The 18,874-nt window shown below is 45.7% G+C and overlaps 1 protein-coding gene and 1 non-coding gene across 2 annotated transcripts in view; one reads left to right on the top strand and one right to left on the bottom strand.

Annotated features, from left to right (window-relative positions):
* LOC144606061 (2'-5'-oligoadenylate synthase-like protein 2) overlaps positions 1 to 9,413 on the top strand; it is a 52,310-nt gene extending 42,897 nt beyond the window's left edge. Inside the window, exons 9-13 of the mRNA XM_078421850.1 lie at positions 139 to 230; positions 2,613 to 2,780; positions 5,140 to 5,434; positions 7,005 to 7,177; positions 8,582 to 9,413. Of these exons, the coding sequence (XP_078277976.1) occupies positions 139 to 230; positions 2,613 to 2,780; positions 5,140 to 5,434; positions 7,005 to 7,177; positions 8,582 to 8,839 (986 nt within the window). The 3' untranslated portion in view covers positions 8,840 to 9,413. The remainder of the gene's footprint in view (positions 1 to 138; positions 231 to 2,612; positions 2,781 to 5,139; positions 5,435 to 7,004; positions 7,178 to 8,581) is intronic.
* On the bottom strand, positions 8,432 to 8,508 carry trnai-uau (transfer RNA isoleucine (anticodon UAU)). Its single transcript has one exon. It is a non-coding gene; the product is annotated as a tRNA-Ile (tRNA).
* Positions 9,414 to 18,874: the final 9,461 nt, after the last annotated feature.

The following is an 18,874-nucleotide window of genomic DNA, read 5'->3' as shown; positions in this document are numbered from 1 at the left end:
TGAGTTCCTGATGTTGATGTTGACTTCGTTATTTTGCTGCGTCAGACCAGGAAATAGAAACTCGAAACTTAACCCAATAACGGGGAAATGGAAACCATTTCTGACTGATGTCAGAGTCCGGAATCGAAACTTAACCAGAAGGAGAAGTGAATAGAAACCAACGACCATTAAAAATAAACTTCCCTGTTGGACTCATTTGCACCAGGAATCCAAGCCTGCGCACAGTGGAGGTGAGTTGTCTTTAGTTTGTGGGATTATTTTTCACAAATCTGATGCACAATTTTACAGATAAACACACAATGAACTGCATGAAATGACAAATGAAGAGGAATATTATTTATGTCATTACACCGTGTTCAATGAGCTGTTGCGGTTTGATAATGTTTCACTGAAAGAGGGAACATGTTACCATGTATCCATGTTAAATTAATCTATCTAATATGTTACCATGTATTCGTGTTCTCCACAGATGCTGCCTGACCTGCTGAGTTACTCCAGCACTTTGTGTCTTTTTTTTCTCCTTTGGTTAAACCAGCATCTGCAGTTCCTTGCGTTAAAAATAAAATAAAAATGATAGATGTTAAAATACTTTTCTTTAACTCTTTTGAAAATGTAGGTTTCTACACTACACGATATAACGGGTGGTTTCTCGATAAAGAATGGTTTATTCCATATCTTAGTTTGGTTTAGCAGATAATGGCTGTGATGTGTCAAACGTGATGTCTTATTCTGACTGGTACTGACCTATTTAGAAAGTGCTAATGCTTTACTGTTTAATTAAAATTGTTTTCCTGTGGTATATTTAGAGTTATACCTGCTCTGTTGAGCAGACGCACTCGCTCACCTGAGCTGGCTTGTTAGTTTCTAACGCTACCCTGTGCACTTTCTCTCCTATTTATCTTCATGAAAGGTCGACTGAGTCAGCTGTTTTGTATGCGGGGTATCTGAGCTGAGGCTGGAGAGAGAGAGAGAGGGAGGGAGGGAGGGAGAGAGAGGGAGAGAGAGGGCGAGGGAGCGGGAGGGAGAGATAGAGAGAGGGAGAGATAGACAGAGAGAGCGTGCAGTGGATACAGAAGAGGCGAGTTTCAGGAATCAGCCAAATCACTGGATGGATTTAAGAGAGAGTTAGATAGAGCTCTAGGTTGCTAGTGGAATCAAGGGATATGGGGAGAAGGCAGGTACGGGTTATTGATTGTGGACGATCAGCCATGATCACAACGAATGGCGGTGATGGCTCGAAGGGCCGAATGGCCTCCTCCTGCACCTATTTTCTATGTTTCTATCAGGACCGAAGAAGGGGCTGGCGTCCGGCGGGGTTTTACAGGGAGATAAGAGAACCGTGTTATAGCCTTTCAGTGGGAGGAAGCGGCGAGGGAGGGACTTGTGAGGAATCTTGCAGGAGGCGAGATGGACATCGAACGGCAACAGATCTAATGAGGCGGTTGATCAAATGTCAGAGCCGCTACCTGCTGTGACAGTTCGCCAGGTGTTCGCTCTTGCGGGGGGAGGGCTGGCACTCGGGAGATTCCCTGAGCGTCGGTGCCCAGGGAATTTGTGAGCGCTCCGCCTCCGACCGAGCAGGGCTGGGTGGGTGAGCGCTTGAGAGACGCCTAAGAGATTTAATAATTAAAACGTGGAAATTAAAAACACTCCCAAGGGAGAGGAGAGAGAGGGAGGGAGGGGGGGGGGGGGGGGGGGGGGGAGAATTAACCCGGAGAATGAAAACCCATAAGCGCCTGGCGGTCCAACCCTGAACCGCCCTCAAATACGGGACAACCCAATTTAGCCCAAAATACGGAATGTCCCGGCTAATACGGGACAGTTGGCAACCCTATCAGAGAGTGATACAGCGTGGAAACAGGCCCTTCGGCCCAACATGCGCACACCGGCCAACATGTCCCATCTGCACTAGTCCCACCTGCCCCCGTTTGATCCATATCCCTCCAAACCTGTCCTATCCATGTACTTGTCTAACTTTCTTAATCGTTGGGATAGTCTCAGCCTAAACTACCTCTTCTGGCAGCTTGTTCCATCCACACCCTCTGTGTGAAAAAGTTACCCCTCAGATTCCTCATAAATCTTTTCCCCTACGGCTATGGCCTCTGGTACTTCCTACAGTCCCTTGTCCAGCGCCCACTCCCACCAGATGAAAGACTTAATAGCAATCTAAGGGGTAACTTTGTCACACAGTGTGACAGTGGTGACAGTGGTGGTGGGTGTATGGAACAAACTGCCGGAGGAGGTAGTTGAGGCAGGGGCTATCACAACATTTAAGAAACATTTAGACAGGTACTGGGATAGGACAGGTTTAGAGGGATGTGCGCCAAACGCTGGCAGGTGGGATTAGTGTAGGTCGGTGTGGACAAGTTGGGATGAGGGGCCTGTTTCCACACTGTATCACTCTGTGACTGGAAACATCGGCAATCCTTTCTCTCCGCAGATGCTGCCTGACCTGTTGAGTTCTTCCAGCACTTTGTGACCTGCTGTATTCAGACTTGGCATTGACTCTGTATACTGAGTGATCTATTTCCATACCTGAAGGATTTTGTGATTCTCTTCAGAGCTCCTATCGAAGTTAACTTTGCTGAATTCTATCTTTTCTTTTATTACAGAAAAGAGTTATGGATTTGTTTCGTACGCCACCCAGTGAACTGGACACATTTATTTACTTACATCTCCAACCTGATGAAAGATTTTTGAAACAAGTGGCTGAGACCATTGACAAGATTTGTACGTTCTTAAAGGGCCAATGTCCCTATAAAATCAGTAAAGCTGTGAAGGTGAGATGACAGAATTGTATACTGAACGGAAATAGGCAGTGGTACAGAAAATAGACACAGAGTGCTGGAGTAACTCAGGGACAAGCTGCATCTCCGGAGAGAAGGAATGCGTGACGTTTTGGGTTGAGACCCTTCTTCAGACTGAGATTCAGGGGAGAGGGAGATATAAATAAGGAAGGGTAAAGTGGTAAGTGTAAGGGTGAAAATGAGACATCAAAAGAGATGCAGCTTAAGGAAAATGTAGAATAGCTTTGTCAGTTAGGAGATGGTGACAACAAAGCAAACAGAGATCAAATGTAATCAGGGGGACGGACGGACTGGTCAGAGAACTGGGAAGGGGGAGGGATGGAGAGAGACGGAAAACAATGGTTACTTGAAGTTAGAGAAGACAATACTCATACCGCTGGGGTGTAAGCTGCCCAAGCGAAATATGAGGTGCTGTTCCTCCAATTTGCGCTGGGCCTCACCGACAATGGGGGAGGCCCAGGACAGAAAGGTCAGTGTGGGAATGGGAGGGGAAGTTAAAGTGTTTATCGACCAGGAGATCAGGCGGGGTTTAGGTAGACTGAGTGGGGTGTTCAGCGAAACGATCGCTTGGTCTCGCCAATATATAGGAGTCCACACCTGGAACAGCAGATACAGTAGATTATGGTACGGAGTGGAACACAAAGAAGGTCTCAGGATCACTGGTGCTGCCCTGTGGCCACAGGGACCCGGGTTTGATCCTGACCTCAGGTGATGTCTGTGTGTGGAGTTTGCACCTTCACACTGTGACTGCATGGGTTTCCCACGTGCCCCAATTTCCTCCCACAATCCAATGACCTGTGGGTTTGTAGGTTAATTGGCCTCTGTGAATTGCCCCGGATGTGTAGGGAGTGGAACTGATGTGAACGGGTGATCGATGGTTGGCATGGACTCAGTGGGCAGAAGGGCTGTATCTTTAAACTAAAATTTCATACTCCTGATTTCTCATGCCCAAGAGGTGAGGAGGATTTTCTTTGGCTAAAGAGGGTGGTAAATCTGTGGAATTTATTGTCACAGATAGTTGTGGAGGCGAAGTCTTTGGGATTTTTTAAAGCGGAGATTGACAGGTTCAGGGTTAGGGTGTCACGGGTTACAGGAAGAAGGCAGGAGAATTGGGTTGAGAGAGAAAGATAGATCAACCATGATTGAACAGCAGAGTAGTCTCGATGGGCCAAAGGGCTTAATTCTGCTCCTATGACTTATGAACATATGAAGAGTTATGATCACAGCAATCAACCATGGTCATGGTATTCTATGCTTGACAACTAACCCACTGCCTGGATTCATGAGTGGTATTGAGCCTTTTGTGAGATCAAGGCAACTCTAGTAGGCCGAGCCATCTCAAGCACAAGATAAGTTAATAACCCTGTATTTAATTTAGAAATACAGCGTGGAAAATGGCCCTTCTGCCCTCCGAGTCTACACTGCCCATTGTTCACCCATTCACACTAGTTCTATGTTATTCCACTTTTCCTCCAATTGCTACCCTTATGTATCTGTACAATGTAAATGGTTTGATTGTAATCACTTATTGTCTTTCTGATGACTGGTTAGCACACAACAAAAGCTTTTCACTGTACCTCGGTACACGCGACAATAAACTAAACTGAAACTGAAACAAATTAGGGGCAATTTTACACTTGCCAAATAACCTACAAACCTGCACGTCTTTGGGATTTGGGTGGAAACCGGAGCACCCAGAGGAAACCCACACAGTCACATGGAGATTGTGCAAACTCCACACAGACAGCACCCGAGGTCAGGATCAAACCCAGGTCCCTGGCGTTGTGAGGCAGTGGCTCTTGCTGGTGCATGACTGTGCCACCCACATTTCTAATCCAACAGAAATAGGCCACCAGGCTCATTTAAATGATGGTTTATCAGTATTTGAACCAATAACCCTTGATATATGCAATCAATTATTTGTCATTCTACCAAAGGACCTTACCATACACTCTACCACAAGAGTAGACTCTAGATTTCGACAACTTTTTTGTGAATAAGTGGTAGAGTTGCTGCCTTACAGCGCCAGAGACCCAGGTTCGATCCTGACTACGGTTGCTGTCTGCACGGAGTGTGTACGTTCTCCCCTTGATCGCGTGGGTTTTCTCTGGGTGCTCCGGTTTCCTCGCACACTCCAAAGACGTACAGGTTTGTAGGTTAATTGACTTTGGTAAAAGATTATAAATTGTCCCTGGTGCGTTGGAAGGGGATCACCGGTTAGCGAGGACTCAGTGGGCCAAAGGGCCTGTTTACGCGCTGCATCTCTAAACTAAACAAAAACTAAAAATCATTTATTTAAAAGATTGTATTGTTGTTTTGCCTCTTCTTTTAGGGTGGCTCCCTTGGAAAAGGAACAGCTGTAAAAAATGGCTCTGATGCAGATATGGTTATCTTTCTCAACTACTTCAAGTGTTTTGAAGACCAAAAGAAAAACCGGGCTGATATTTTGAGCAACATTCGTGATCTGTTTTTGAAATACGAGAAAAACATTGGACATCAGATCAAAATGACACCGCCCAGAATAATTCCCTCTTCTTCTTCTCCTCGTTCCCTGAACCTCCAGTTTAAATCCACAGAATCGTCTGATTTTGTTGAGGTCGATGTTCTCCCTGCATATGATGCCTTAGGTAGGAGGCTTTGAACACATTGAAAATAACCGGTTTAATGGAAAATAAGTTATCCTTTTGATTACATAAAAGGACAATTTTCACTTATTGCAATGTCTTTTTTGAGTTCAGATTGTCCCAAAGAGTTTCATTAAAGTGTAGATATCATTATAATGCACGCATCGGAAAGGTTCAGAGGAATATGGGCTAAAAAGCAGGCAAATAGGACTAGCTTAGCTTAGGACTAGCGGAATCCCGGTCAATGGCGTTGAGTTGGGCTGACCATAGGGCCTGTTTCCATACCATATGACTCTATGATTCTATACGCATAGCAGTCAATTCTCGCATAGCAAGCTTCCACAACAGCAATATGTCAAATGATCAATTCTTTTTTGTGGTGGATGGAAGGAAAAATAATGGTTAGGTAACAGAGGATCAAACCATGGCTTTTCTTAAAATAGGAGCAATGACTCTTGTCCTTTGCTTTTTTGTCGCTGGTCGGTAGTTTAGATTAGTTTAGTTTATTATTGTCACATGTACTGAGGTACAGTGAAAAGTTGTTTTGTTCCATGTTATCCTGTCAGCAGAAAGACCTAAATATGATTACAATCAAGCTATCCACAGTATACAGATACAGAATAAAGGGAATAATGTTTAGTGCGAGGTAAAGTAGGAATTGGAGGACCTCAGATTCGTACGACATTTTCAATAATGGATTGAAATGTCAGCCTAGATTTTCGTGTTTAAGCCTCTAGAGTGGGTCCGGAATGGATTGCCCAGCGGTAGAGTTGCTGCCTTACAGCACCAGAGATCCGGGTTCAATTCTGACCATGGGTGCCGTCTGTACGGAGTTTCTCCGTTCTCCCTGTGACCGCGTGGGTTTTCTTCCCACACTCCAAAGATGTACAGGTTTGTAGGTTAATTGGCTTGGTATAAATGTAAATTTGTGTGTAGGATTATATTAATGTGCAGGAATCGCTGATCGATTTCTGCGGACTGATTTCACTATTTCACCTGAACCCGAAGGGTCTGTTTCCGCGCTGTAGCTCCAAACTAAACTAAGAGCTGGAACATTATCTTGCTGAGGTTGTCTGACTCTGGATCTCCCTGTGATGTAATTTTTTTTGCCATCTTTGAAGCTGTCAAATATGTTGGAAAAAAACTTTAATTAGTTATCGTGATTGCTTAAGATTTTGCCGAAAAAAGTGAGTGATGAGGAAAAACCTTTTGACCCAGAGAGTTATGAATCTGTGGAATTCTCTCCCACAGAAGGCAGTGGAGGCCAATTCACTGGATGTTTTCAAGAGAGAGTTAGATGTAACTCTTAGGGCTAACGGAATCATAGGGATATGGGGAGAAAGCAGGAACGGGGTACAGCCATGATCATATTGAATGGCAGTGTTGGCTTGAAGGGCAGAATGTCCTACTCCTGCACCTATTTTCTATGTTTCTATGAAATACCATTGATGAATGCCTCCAAGGTTTCCTCATGTTTATATATCGTTCTGTCAATGACAAACATCTTATTAAGTTTAATATTACAGAAATTGTCAGTATCTAAGCAATAAAATGTCACGTTTTTGTCCTGAAGGTCAACTGACAGGGACTCGCCCGAATCATCAGGTCTATGAAGCTCTCATTAAAACTGGAGAACGTGGGGGAGAATTCTCAACATGCTTCACCGAACTTCAGAGAGACTTTATAATAATCCGACCCACTAAACTGAAAGGCCTCATCCGACTTGTGAAGTATTGGTATACTGAGGTATATTTGGAGACTGCTGCTGAAATTGTTCTATGATGAGGTGCATGCAGTTATTTAAGTTGAATTGCTTTTGGAAGAACAAGTGCACATCAAATCACATTGTTCTAGTACATTTGGTCAATCAAGTCCATGTCAGATACCAGTAAATTAATCTTGTTGGTCCATACGCCTGCTGTTCCCTATACCCCTGTAAATGATTCTCTCTCAAGTCCCCATCCAGCCCCACCATGCACTCACCTGATTGTTCCACTATCCCGACACCCTGTTCCATTCCCCCTATCCCCTTCCAACTATCCCTTTCTCCGGCTTCTCGTTTCACTCCTCTTCTCTCCTTATCCTACACCCTTTTGTCTCCTTTTCATTTCTAGCCTTTGTCCATCCATCTGTCAATCAACCCCTCCCCCCCCCCCACACCCATATCCACCTATCACTTGCCAGACTTTGTCCTGCCCGCTCCTCTTTTCCAGCTTTCTCCTCTTACTCTAACCAGACTGAAAAAGGGCCCTAATACGAAACGTCGTCTATCCAGAGTCCTCCAGAGATGCTGCCTGACCAGCTGAGTTACTCCAGCGCTATGTTTAAAAAAATATATAAATTAGCATTTACAGTTCCTTGTGTCTTCCTTTTGAAGAAACTGATTCATTCTGTTTCAGCCACCTCTACAAGCAGTGTTTCCAGAACGTAACAAATCTTTGTATAGAAGGTTTTTCCTTGCAACCCCTTCTACCTTTGGTTTAAATTTGTCTCCGGTCCTGGAACTAACCAGTATCCATGCTGTAAACTAAACTAAACAATGCACCCAAAACCGTAATAGTTAATTGCGTAAAATATTCTCATCCCTTCGTTAATATTTTTGTTAACTATGTTAAAGTTGAATTTTCCACCTGAGGAAACAGTGAATGGTTCTATAATTTGGCGATTATGTTCTTTAATGTATGGCGTTACGTTCCTTAATTTTTAACTGGTTTAGTTTAGAGATTCAACTTGGAAACAGGCCCTTCGGCCCACCGAGTCTGCACCGACCAGTGATTACCCGTACACTAGTTCTACCCTACACACTAGGAACAATTTACAGATGCCGGTTAATCTACAAACCTGCATGTGGGAGGAAACTGGAGCACCCGGAGAAAACCCACACTGTCACAGGGAGAATGTGCAAACTCCGTGCAGACAGCATCCATAGTTGAAGCCGGGTCTCTGGCACTGTAAAGCAGCAACTCTACTGCTACACCACATTACCGCCCCTAAAGTAATCGCCCGAACAGGGACTCGAACCCTGGACCCTCAGATTATAAGTCTGATGCTCTACCGACTGAGCTATCTATCTGGGCCCTGAAGTTATTCAAACAAGAAAGACACAGTCAATGCCTGAAGGCTCAAATGTTGATTTATTTTATCCGACAGCATGTCCGTCGCCCGTATAAACCCCAACTGAGAGTCGGGGAGGATTTACCACCGAAGTATGCTCTCGAGCTGCTGATCATCTATGCATGGGAGAGCGCTGGGAAGGGAGAAAAGTTCAGCACCGCGGAAGGATTTCGCACCGTTCTGGAACTGATTGTCCAGTACAAACAGCTTTGGATATTTTGGACCAGAAACTACAACTTTGACTCTGACTGCATTGGCAGATTTCTGAAAGAAAAACTTAGAGAACCCAAGTAAGTTATGTTGAAACCATACTTGGCCTTTCTGGAATTCTAGAATCAACACAGCACAGTGAAAGATTATGTGCAATGGGAAGGAACTGCAGATGCTGATTTATACCAACGATAGACACAAATTGCTGGAGTAACTCAGCAGGTCAGGCAGCATCTCTGGAGAAAAAGGATAGGTGATGTTCCGGGTCGGGAGAATTTACTGAAGCCACTTAGCCTACAAACCTGTACGCCTTTGGCGTGTGGGTGGAAACCGGAGAAATCCCACGCAGGTCATGGGGAGAACGTACAAATTCTGTACAGACAGCACCCGTGGTCACGATCGAGCCCAGGACTCTACCGCTGCCCACTGATGTCCTCAGTATTTAGTCTAGGGTACAGAAGGTTAGGAGGCAACAAGGAATCGATGAAAGGGTAAGCAGCCTTAAAGGTTTCCCCAAGAGGTAATTCCCAATGGATTTTGTGGTGTGCAGATCGAGCTAGTAAAATAGTAAGATTAAATGAGAACTTACCAGTTCGAAGTTTGATCTGTATTTTATGAGGAGTTACGATGAGGGACTACGTGAAGACCCCGTCCTGCACGCATGCGCGACATTCTTCAAAGCAGCGGTGTGGATTCACAGAAAAAACACAACGATTGAAATAAATATAGTAAAGAAAAAATAAGAACTTGATTACCAGTTGATCTGTATAAAAAAGGGTGGGAGCGGAGGGCACGTAGTCCCTCATCGTAACTCCTCATAAAATACAGATCAAACTTCGAACTGGTAAGTTCTCATTTAATCTTACTATTTTATTTCGGAGTCACGTGAGTGACTACGTGAAGACTTCAAAGCTCTGTGATTCCGAACCGTGTACCAGCTCATGCTTCACTCACTGTCTGAAGACCTTAGAGGGAGGAAGTATGTTATCGCAATAAAGAGCCTGTTTGTGAACAAAAAAGGTTTATTAATGACAACAAAAAACAGAGAGCTCCCCAGGGCTCAAATTAAATATTATCTGCAGACTCTAAAATTCTGTCTGCAAATGTAGCAGGTTGCGCCAGCGGTTTATTATAAAACCTTTGGAAAGTTCTTTCCGAGGACCATCCTGCTCTGGCCAGTATATGGTCCATAGGCACGTCCATTCGACTTGCCGCCGACGTAGATGCAGCCCTGGTGGAGTGAGATTTGAAAACATTGGTATTTACTCCCGCGGACTTAAGCACCTGCTTGAGCCACCTTGAAATGGTTTGGCTCGTCACCTGACCATGAGGCTTCTTGTGGCTTATCCATAAGGCTTTTTCTCTCCCTCTTAAGTTGAGTGTTGTGTCTATGTAATTGGCGAGATGGGTTTTGGCACACAGCCGTGGGTCAGATAAATATGTGCAGAACTCCATAACTGGAGGCGTGGTACCTGGTCTAGTTTGTTTGACCAGTCCCTGAATGTGGAATGTGAAACAGTCCAATGTTTCTGTCATGCTGTCCAGCCTCAGAAGGTGGAGGGATTGTACCCTTTGAGCTGACACTAGTGCCATGAGCATGACTGATTTCAGTGTAAGTTGTTCCAGCGTGAGTGCCCTGGGTGGTGGCCATCCCCTAAGGTGCGTCAGCACAATGCTGACATCCCAGATCTGAGTGTACCTTGGTCTGGGAGGGTTAGTGTTAAAAATGCCCCTCATGACTTTGGTTACTAGTGGATGGGACCCCAAAGCCAGTTGTCCTGCTGCTGGAACCAAATAAGCTGACAACGCACTCCTGGCTGTATTTATGGCGCTGTAGCTGAGTCCTTCCCGATGTAATCCAACCAGGAATTCTACAACACTGGTGGGTGTTGCTGTAGTGTAGGTAGTTCCTGTTTCGGAGCAATACCGTTCCCATTTTCTTATGTTGGTCAGGTATTGTCGCCTGGTGGACTCCCGGTGGGATGCGGTCATCATGTTGATGGCGTCCTCAGACAGTCCCAGGCCCAGTATAGGTCTTTTTAGAATCTGCAAGCCAGGAGATTGACTCTGTCATGGCACGGGTGACTAATGCCTGACACTGGGTGGATTAATAATTCCGGACTGCTGGGGAATTCCAACGGTGTTTCGACAGCCATGTCGAGGGCCACTGGGAACCATGGCTGTGTAGGCCAGTCGGGTATTATCAAGATTCCTGAAGCGGAATCCAATTGAATCTTGCGTAACACCCGACTGATGAGGCAGAAGGGTGGAAAAGCATAAAAGAACATTTTCCCCCAATACAGCGTGAATGCATCAACTGCTGCTGCCTCAGGGTCTGGTTCCCAAGCGACATACGTTGGTACCTGGTGATTTAGCCTGGATGCAAATAGATCGATATCTGGTGTGCCATATTGTTTTGTAATTTCGGCAAATACTTTGGGATTTAACATCCATTCGATGTTATCGTTAAATTTGCGTGACCTGGTGTCTGCCACTGTATTTTGCTTACCTGGTAGGTAAGTTGCTGATAACCAAGTATGTCTTTCGACACACCATTGCCAAATTATGTTGACCAATTTGTCACACGATGTTGACTTTATACCACCCATGTGGTTGATATAGGCCACCACCGTGGTATTATCTAATTGCAACCGGACATGTGCATGATGCGTATTAGATGAATATGCTTTTAAACCATAAAACGCACCCAACATTTCTAAATAGTTGATACCTCGTGTCTGTAGGCAAGATGATTCAGAATTAGTCCATCTGCCCCCTGTGCTGGATTGCATGTTAGTTGCTCCCCAACCCAAAGCACTGGCATCCGTTTGAATGGTTAATACTGGGTTAGTGATAATTATGGGACTGGAACTGAGGCTAATGTTCCTTGTCCACCATTGTAACTCTGTAATGGATTCAGCAGTTAAATACATAGCTCGGTCAAAGTGACCTGAGTTTTGCTTTAGTGCGTGCACTTTTGCTCTTTGTAAATTTTGGTAGTGCAAAGGCCCTAATTGTACAGCTGGAAAGGCTGCTACCATTTTGCCAATAACTCTAGCTACCTGCCGTATGGTTGGCTGACGTTTATGCATTAGTTCGTGGCATGATAGTGCCAATTTTGATGCTTTCCCCTTTGGCAGAGTTACAACCATGCGAACAGTATCAATCGTAAATCCAAGATAGTCCATGGTAGTGGACGGTGTAAGATTGGATTTATCTGGATGTATGACAAACCCCAAAGTTTCAAACAAACGTTTGGTGGCTGCTACTGCCAAAATAGCTGTCTCCAAGGTTTTCCCTACTATTAAAATGTCGTCTAAGTACGCCATGACTATATGCTTTTGTTTTCTTAATAACGCCAAGGCGGGTTTTAAGATTTTAGTGAACAACCTTGGAGCGGAGGTTAGTCCATTTGGTAAGACTTTAAATTGCCATAGCTGTTTCATCCAGATAAATTTTAAATATTTACGGTGCTCCTTGTGTATGGGTACTGAGTAGTAGGCATCTTTTAAATCAATGCCTGCTAGAAAGTAACCTGTAGAAATCAAAAGTCTGGCGGTTTCAAAAGTTTCCATCTTAAAATGTGTATACTTAACTGAGTCGTTTAACGTAGTTAAGTCAATGATGATGCGACATCCACCATCTTTTTTAGTTTTGGTGAAAATATTAGACACAAATTCCAAAGGTTCATGATTTGTTCTTTCAATGACACCTTTTGCTAGTAGCCTCACAAGTTCAGCTTGACCCTCTTGTTTGTCTTTGACTGAGAGGGTGAATACCCTTTGGGGTATGTGCTGAACTGGCGGAACGTTTTCATGAACAAATTCAATCTTATAACCATGAATGCAGGTTAGTATGTATTTGTCATTAGTAATGGTTTCCCATGCATCCAAAAACAAGTGCAATCTCCCCCCTGATAATATAGAGCCCCTACTGCTCATATGCCGAGAGGTACCAGACCCACCTACCTCCATGGTTATTGGTATTAATTTTTCTTGCGCCTCTTCGCTAGACGATGAGGTGTCTGCTGGGCTGTAGAGGGCTGCTGTTGACGTTGATGTTGTTGTTGTTGGGGGTGGCGCATTTTCCATGGGGTCCGCTCTGGGCCCTGGCCTAAAAAAGGCTTACGGGGAATAATTGCGGACCCCGAGCTTTCACCAGTCCCATATGGTGGTCTATGACTGGTGGACGCCGTGAGGTACTGCCGCCTGGGTTTGTTAGGTCTGCTCGGTCCTAAACCTACCCTCACGAGACCAAAGGTCTTGGATTCTTCCTCTAGGTCTTTCACCTTTTTTGGAAGATCCTTCCCAAAGAGCAGAATTGGAGGTTCTGAACCCGGTGTTTTGCAGAGTCCCGCAAACTTAGGGTTGAGGGCAGGCTTGATGTTTTCCTTCCGTAGGATATTTATCTGGTATTGGGTGGTACACAGCAGAGCTAATGTGTCTTGCTGGTTTGTGGAAATGTCCACCCCATCAATGGACCGAGCATATGATGTTATTCCTGCAGTCAGGAGTTTAAGGATCTTCTGGAGCTTCAACTCCAGGGTCCTGATATTCGGCCCCAAATGTCCCCAAATTTGGCTGTTTACAGCTGGTACATTTAATGATGTACAATTTTCTGGGGCTGTGTATAGCTCAAGAGCCTCATTGACCACCCGTTCTTGTAGGGGTTTTGAGGACAGGTGGTCAATGCTGGCTGCAAGTTTCGGCTCTAAAGGCCGACCCCCTCGTGGAATGACCACGTAGCGGTTGACCACCCCCAGCAGCTCTTCCTGATCCTGTACACTCTGCGTACTCCGGACATCTTCAGCCAACAACCCCTCTTCTTGACCAGCCCAGGCCTGGTCGCCACTGCTGCCTTCATTAGAAGGTGACACAATGGCCAGTGCCCCTAAAGGGTACTGCGGGAGTGCCTGGGCGCTCTGAGCCCTCCCTTGGCGAGTCTGCTGCTGCTCTCTTAGCAGGTCTCGCTGGAGCATTTGCTCCATAAGCCGTTCCATTCGGCTTAGGCGGCTGCCAGAGCCGCTGTGTAGCGGTGTAGCATCTTCATCCGAATCGTCGGACACTACCGCCCGGTTCTGGCTGCAGGTACCTCCAGCCCGCTGCTCAGGCTGCACTAGCGGTGCTGGGCTCGGCTCGGTAGTTACTGCCGCCTCTTGCCCCCCCTCCAAAGAACGTTCCTCAACGGGAAACGAACGGGGGCGAACTGCAATTTTCCTTCCTCTGGTCTTGCTCATCTTGGGTCGCCAATGCTTCCTAAAGCAGAGCACAGAGAAATATTCACGGCCACAGTAGAACTTACCTGTCGGCCCGACTTTTTAAATTGTAGCGGGAGCACCTTGGACTCCCGTTCGTCGCGGGTGCATTGCGTGAACGCTAATGTCGCGCATGCGTGCAGGACGGGGTCTTCACGTAGTCACTCACGTGACTCCGAAATAAAATTGTTTTTTGGCTGCTGACTCTTATGTGTTTGCACCTTTAGGCCAATGATCCTCGACCCCGCAGATCCAACAGGTAACACTGCTGCAGCAGCAAGATGGGATCTGGTGGCAGAAGCGGCCGAGGTCTGTTTACAGCAGAACTGTGTGAAAAATGTCATCCCCTGGGATGTTCAGGTAAAATATCACAGGAAACATGCATGGGAATTGGATTATTGTTGCCACATGTACTGAGGTCATGGTGAAAAGCATTTGTTTGCATGCTTTCCAAATTAAATCAGATAACACCATCCATGATTACAATCAAACCGTACACAAATATAACAGGCAGAGAGAGCACAGAGAAAAATACAAAAGTGCAGAATTCTGTAGCAGTGCACTTCCAGAGACAAAGTTCAATGCCTGCAATGAGGTGGGTTGGAAGATTAGGACTGCACCCTAGCTTATGGGAAGAATGTTTAGGAAGCATTTACCTATGTTTAAGAAACATTTAGACAGGTACATGGATAGGGCAGGTTTAGAGGGATGTGGGCCAAATGCAGGGAGGTGGGACTAGTGTAGATAGGGGGTGTTGGCTGGTGTGGGCAAGTTAGGCCAAAGGGTCTTATTGTAGACATTGAACTTTGGAAGTGTAATGCCACAGAATTTTGCAGTTTGATATTTTTCTCTTTGCTCTGCCTATTGTACTTGTTTGATTGACTCCATGAATGTTCAGAAATCTGATAACAGAGGGGAACAAGCTGGTTCTGAGTCTGGTGGTACATGCTTTCAATTTTTTTCTATCGTCTGCCCGATGGGATTGGGGAGAAGAGGGAATGACTGGGGTGAGAAAGGTCCTTGCGAGACACTATGACGTTAGATTCCTCTCATGATTTTGTACACTAAAGTAGACTGAGTAGTATTTTGAGTTTCAGCTTTTAGAGATACAGAATGGAAAAAGGCCATTCAGCCCATCCGAGTCCACGCCGACCATCGTCCACTTCAGTTCTATCTTCTAACCCACTTTCACATCCCCTCCTTACACACTAGTGACAATTTACAGAAGCCAATTAACATACAAACCCGCACATCTTTGGGACACGGGAGGGAACCGGAGCACCTGGTGGAAGACAACACAGTCACAGGGAGAACGTGCAAACTCCACACATGGAGCACTCGTGGTCAGGATGGAACCCGGGTCTCTGGCGCTGTGAGGCAGCAGCTCCCTGCTGCACCACAGCGCTGCTACCTGTACAGCAAGATTATAGCAGAGCAGAGGGTAACAATCCTTGTTTATGTTTGTGTTTTTACAGCCTGTGAAGAGCGTGTAATTTCATTGGATTGCTTCACCTTTCCTTTGAATGTCAACCCTTTCTACCCCATTAAACATATTAAACAAGAAGTTGCGGAACACACTGGAAAATCAGTGTCCAATATCTGCCTGGAATGGAATGGCAACATGCTGCAGGATACAAGCACGCTGTCTGATTATGGAATTTTCCATAACGTTACTTTCTTGCTGAAATAAGACTCCAATTGGTGCATCTTGCTTTAACAAAGATTTGCGCAAGGAATCGGTATTGGGGCATTGGAGAGGGATGTCAAAATGCCAATTGCAGTAAATCACTAAACATTTTAATCTGAAATGTAATTCCTGGTATTTTACTGATATATCCAACAAATTGAACAGCTGATTTTTGGTGTCAAGTTGATTATTCCTATTTCCGATTGGGAATCTTGTGAGGCAGTGGTGAAACAGAGGCATTCTTTCTGAAGCAGAGAGGATTAAGGGGAGACTTGGTAAAGGGGTGCACTTCTGAAAGGATGAAAGTGAACGGGAAGTGGGTTGTTAATCAATGGTACTTTAACGTCACCTGCACCGAGATACAGTGAAATTTATTTTTGTGAACAGATTGGCACAGTGGCGCAGCGGTAGAGTTGCTGCCCTACAGCGCCAGAGTCCCAGGTTCGATTCTGACCATGGGTGCTGTCTGAACGGAATTTGTACATTCTCCCTGTGACCACATGTGCCTTCTCCGGGTGATCCGGTTTCCTCCCACACTCCAAAGACGTATATGTTGGTAGGTTGATTGGCTTTGGTAAAAGAACGTAAATTGTCCCTCGTACGTGGGATAGTGCTAGTGAACGGGGATAGTTGGTCTGCGCAGACTCGGTGGGCTAAAGGGCCTGTTTCCGTGCTGTATCTCTTAACTGTAGCTTTAAGTTGTGGGGCAAAGTTGAAAAGGAAACATGCACCTTTTTATACACAGAGAGTGGTGGGTGCCTAATGGTGGAGGATATGGTGTTTAAGAGGCTTTTTAGATGAGCTTATGGATATGGTGGGATATGGATCACGTACAGGCAGAAGAGATTAGTTTATGTTGGCATCATGTTCGGCATGGACATTGTGGCTAAAATACCTATTCCTATGCACTACAGTTCACTGCTCCATGCCTGGCCTTGTGTGTGTCTTAGATGGAAGAAATTTTAAATCATTTTATTACTTAATGAAATTATTTGGCAAATAGTGGAAATCTAGTGATTGGTACTACATTGGCAGTGAATCTACATATTGGACCAGTATGATGGGCCAAATGGCTTTTATATAATCTCATTTATAATCTATAATTACTGTCCCAAACAAAGAAAAAAAAATTGCTAATGATTTCGTGTTGATTTAAACTCTGTTACTGATGCATCCAATAAAGTAATTTCTATTGCAAAGGCTTTTTTGGAGATTTGTTTCATTCACAGCCTGGGGCTGTGGTGGATGGTAAGAAAAGAAATACAAAGAAATAACCCATATTATTTCTCGTTCTCACCTATCCATCTTTTGCAAATCCATCTGCTGATGCTGCGACCGTGAGTCCTTCACAATATGTTCAACAATCATTGTTTGGTTAAGAGTCACAGAGTGATATAGCATGGAAACAGGCCCTTCAGCCCAACCTGCCCACACCGACCAACATGTCCCATCTACACTGGTCCCCCCTGCCTGCGTTGGCCCATATGCCTCCAACCTATCTTCTACATGTTCGTCTAAATATTTTATTAAATGTTGCGATAGTACCTGCCTCAGCTACCCCCTCTAACAGCTCGTTCCATACACCATCCATCCTTTGTGTAAAAAAGTTACCCCTCAGTTTCCTACTAAATCTTTCCCCCCTCACCTTAAACCTATGTCCTCTGATTCTCGATTCCGCTACGCTGGGCAAGAGACTCTGTGTGTTTACTCAATCTCTCATGATTTTAGCGTTCATATATGTTAAAACATAGAGATCATAAAGTCACGTAGCACAGAAGCAGGGCCTTCAGCGCAACTTGCCCACGATGACTAAGGTGGCCCATCTACACTAGTCCCACCTGCCCGCGTTTGGCTTATCTCTCTCTAAACCTTTCCTATCCATGAACCTGCCCAAATATCTTTTAAATGTTGTTATCGTTTCTGTCTCAACTACCTCCTCAAGCAGCTTGTTCTATAAGAAAATAACTGCAGATGCTGGTACAAATCGATTTATTCACAAAATGCTGGAGCAACTCAGCAGGTCAGGCAGCATCTCGGGAGAGAAGGAATGGGTGACGTTTCGGGTCGAGACCCTTCTTCAGACTGATGTCAGGGGGGCGGGACAAAGGAAGGATATAGGTGGAGACAGGAAGATAGAGGGAGATCTGGGAAGGGGGAGGGGAAGGGAGGGACAGAGGGACTATCTAAAGTTGGAGAAGTCGACGTTCATACCACTGGGCTGCAAACTGCCCAGGCGAAATATGAGGTGCTGTTCCTCCAATTTCCGGTGGGCCTCACTATGGCACTGGAGGAGGCCCATGACAGAAAGGTCAGACTGGGAATGGGAGGGGGAATTGAAGTGCTCGGCCACCGGAAGATCAGTTTTGTTAATGCGGACCGAGCGCAGGTGTTCAGCGAAGCGATCGCCGAGCCTGCGCTTGGTTTCGCCGATGTAAATGAGTTGACATCTAGAGCAGCGGATGCAATAGATGAGGTTGGAGGAGGTGCAGGTGAACCTTTGTCTCTCCTGGAAAGACTGTTTGGGTCCTTGGATGGAGTTGAGGGGGGAGGTAAAGGGACAGGTGTTGCATCTCGTGCGGTTGCAGGGGTAAGTGCCCGGGGTTGGGGTGGTTTGGGTAGGAAGGGACGAGTGGACCAGGGAGTTACGGAGGGAACGGTCTCTGCGGAACGCAGAGAGGGGAGGGGATGGGAAGATATGGCCAGTGGTGGGGTCCCGTTGTAGGTGACGGAAATGTTGGTGGATGATATGTTGGATCCGCTGGCTGGTGGGGTGGAAGGTGAGAACGAGGGGGATTCTGTCCTTGTTGCGAGTGGGGGGAGGGGGAGCAAGAGTGGAGCTGCGGGACGTAGAAGAGACCCTAGTGAGAGCCTCATCTATAATGGAGGAGGGGAAGCCCCGTTTCCTGAAGAACGAGGACATCTCGGAAGCCCTAGTGTGAAACACCTCATCCCGGGCGCAGATGCGGCGTAGACGGAGGAATTGGGAGTAGGGGATAGACTTTTTGCAGGGGACCGGGTGGGAAGAAGTGTAGTCCAGATAGCTGTGCGAGTCAGTGGGTTTATAGTAAATGTCCGTCACTAGTCTGTCTCCTGTGATGGAGATGGTGAGGTCCAGAAACGGGAGGGAGATGTCGGAGATAGTCCAGGTATATTTAAGGGCAGGATGGAAATTGGAGGT

The sequence above is a fragment of the Rhinoraja longicauda genome, chromosome 25 (assembly GCF_053455715.1).
Source record: "Rhinoraja longicauda isolate Sanriku21f chromosome 25, sRhiLon1.1, whole genome shotgun sequence".
NCBI classification, from domain to species: Eukaryota; Metazoa; Chordata; class Chondrichthyes; order Rajiformes; family Arhynchobatidae; genus Rhinoraja; species Rhinoraja longicauda.
Note: the sequence above shows the minus strand (reverse complement) of the source record. Positions and strands in the feature narration are given on the sequence as shown.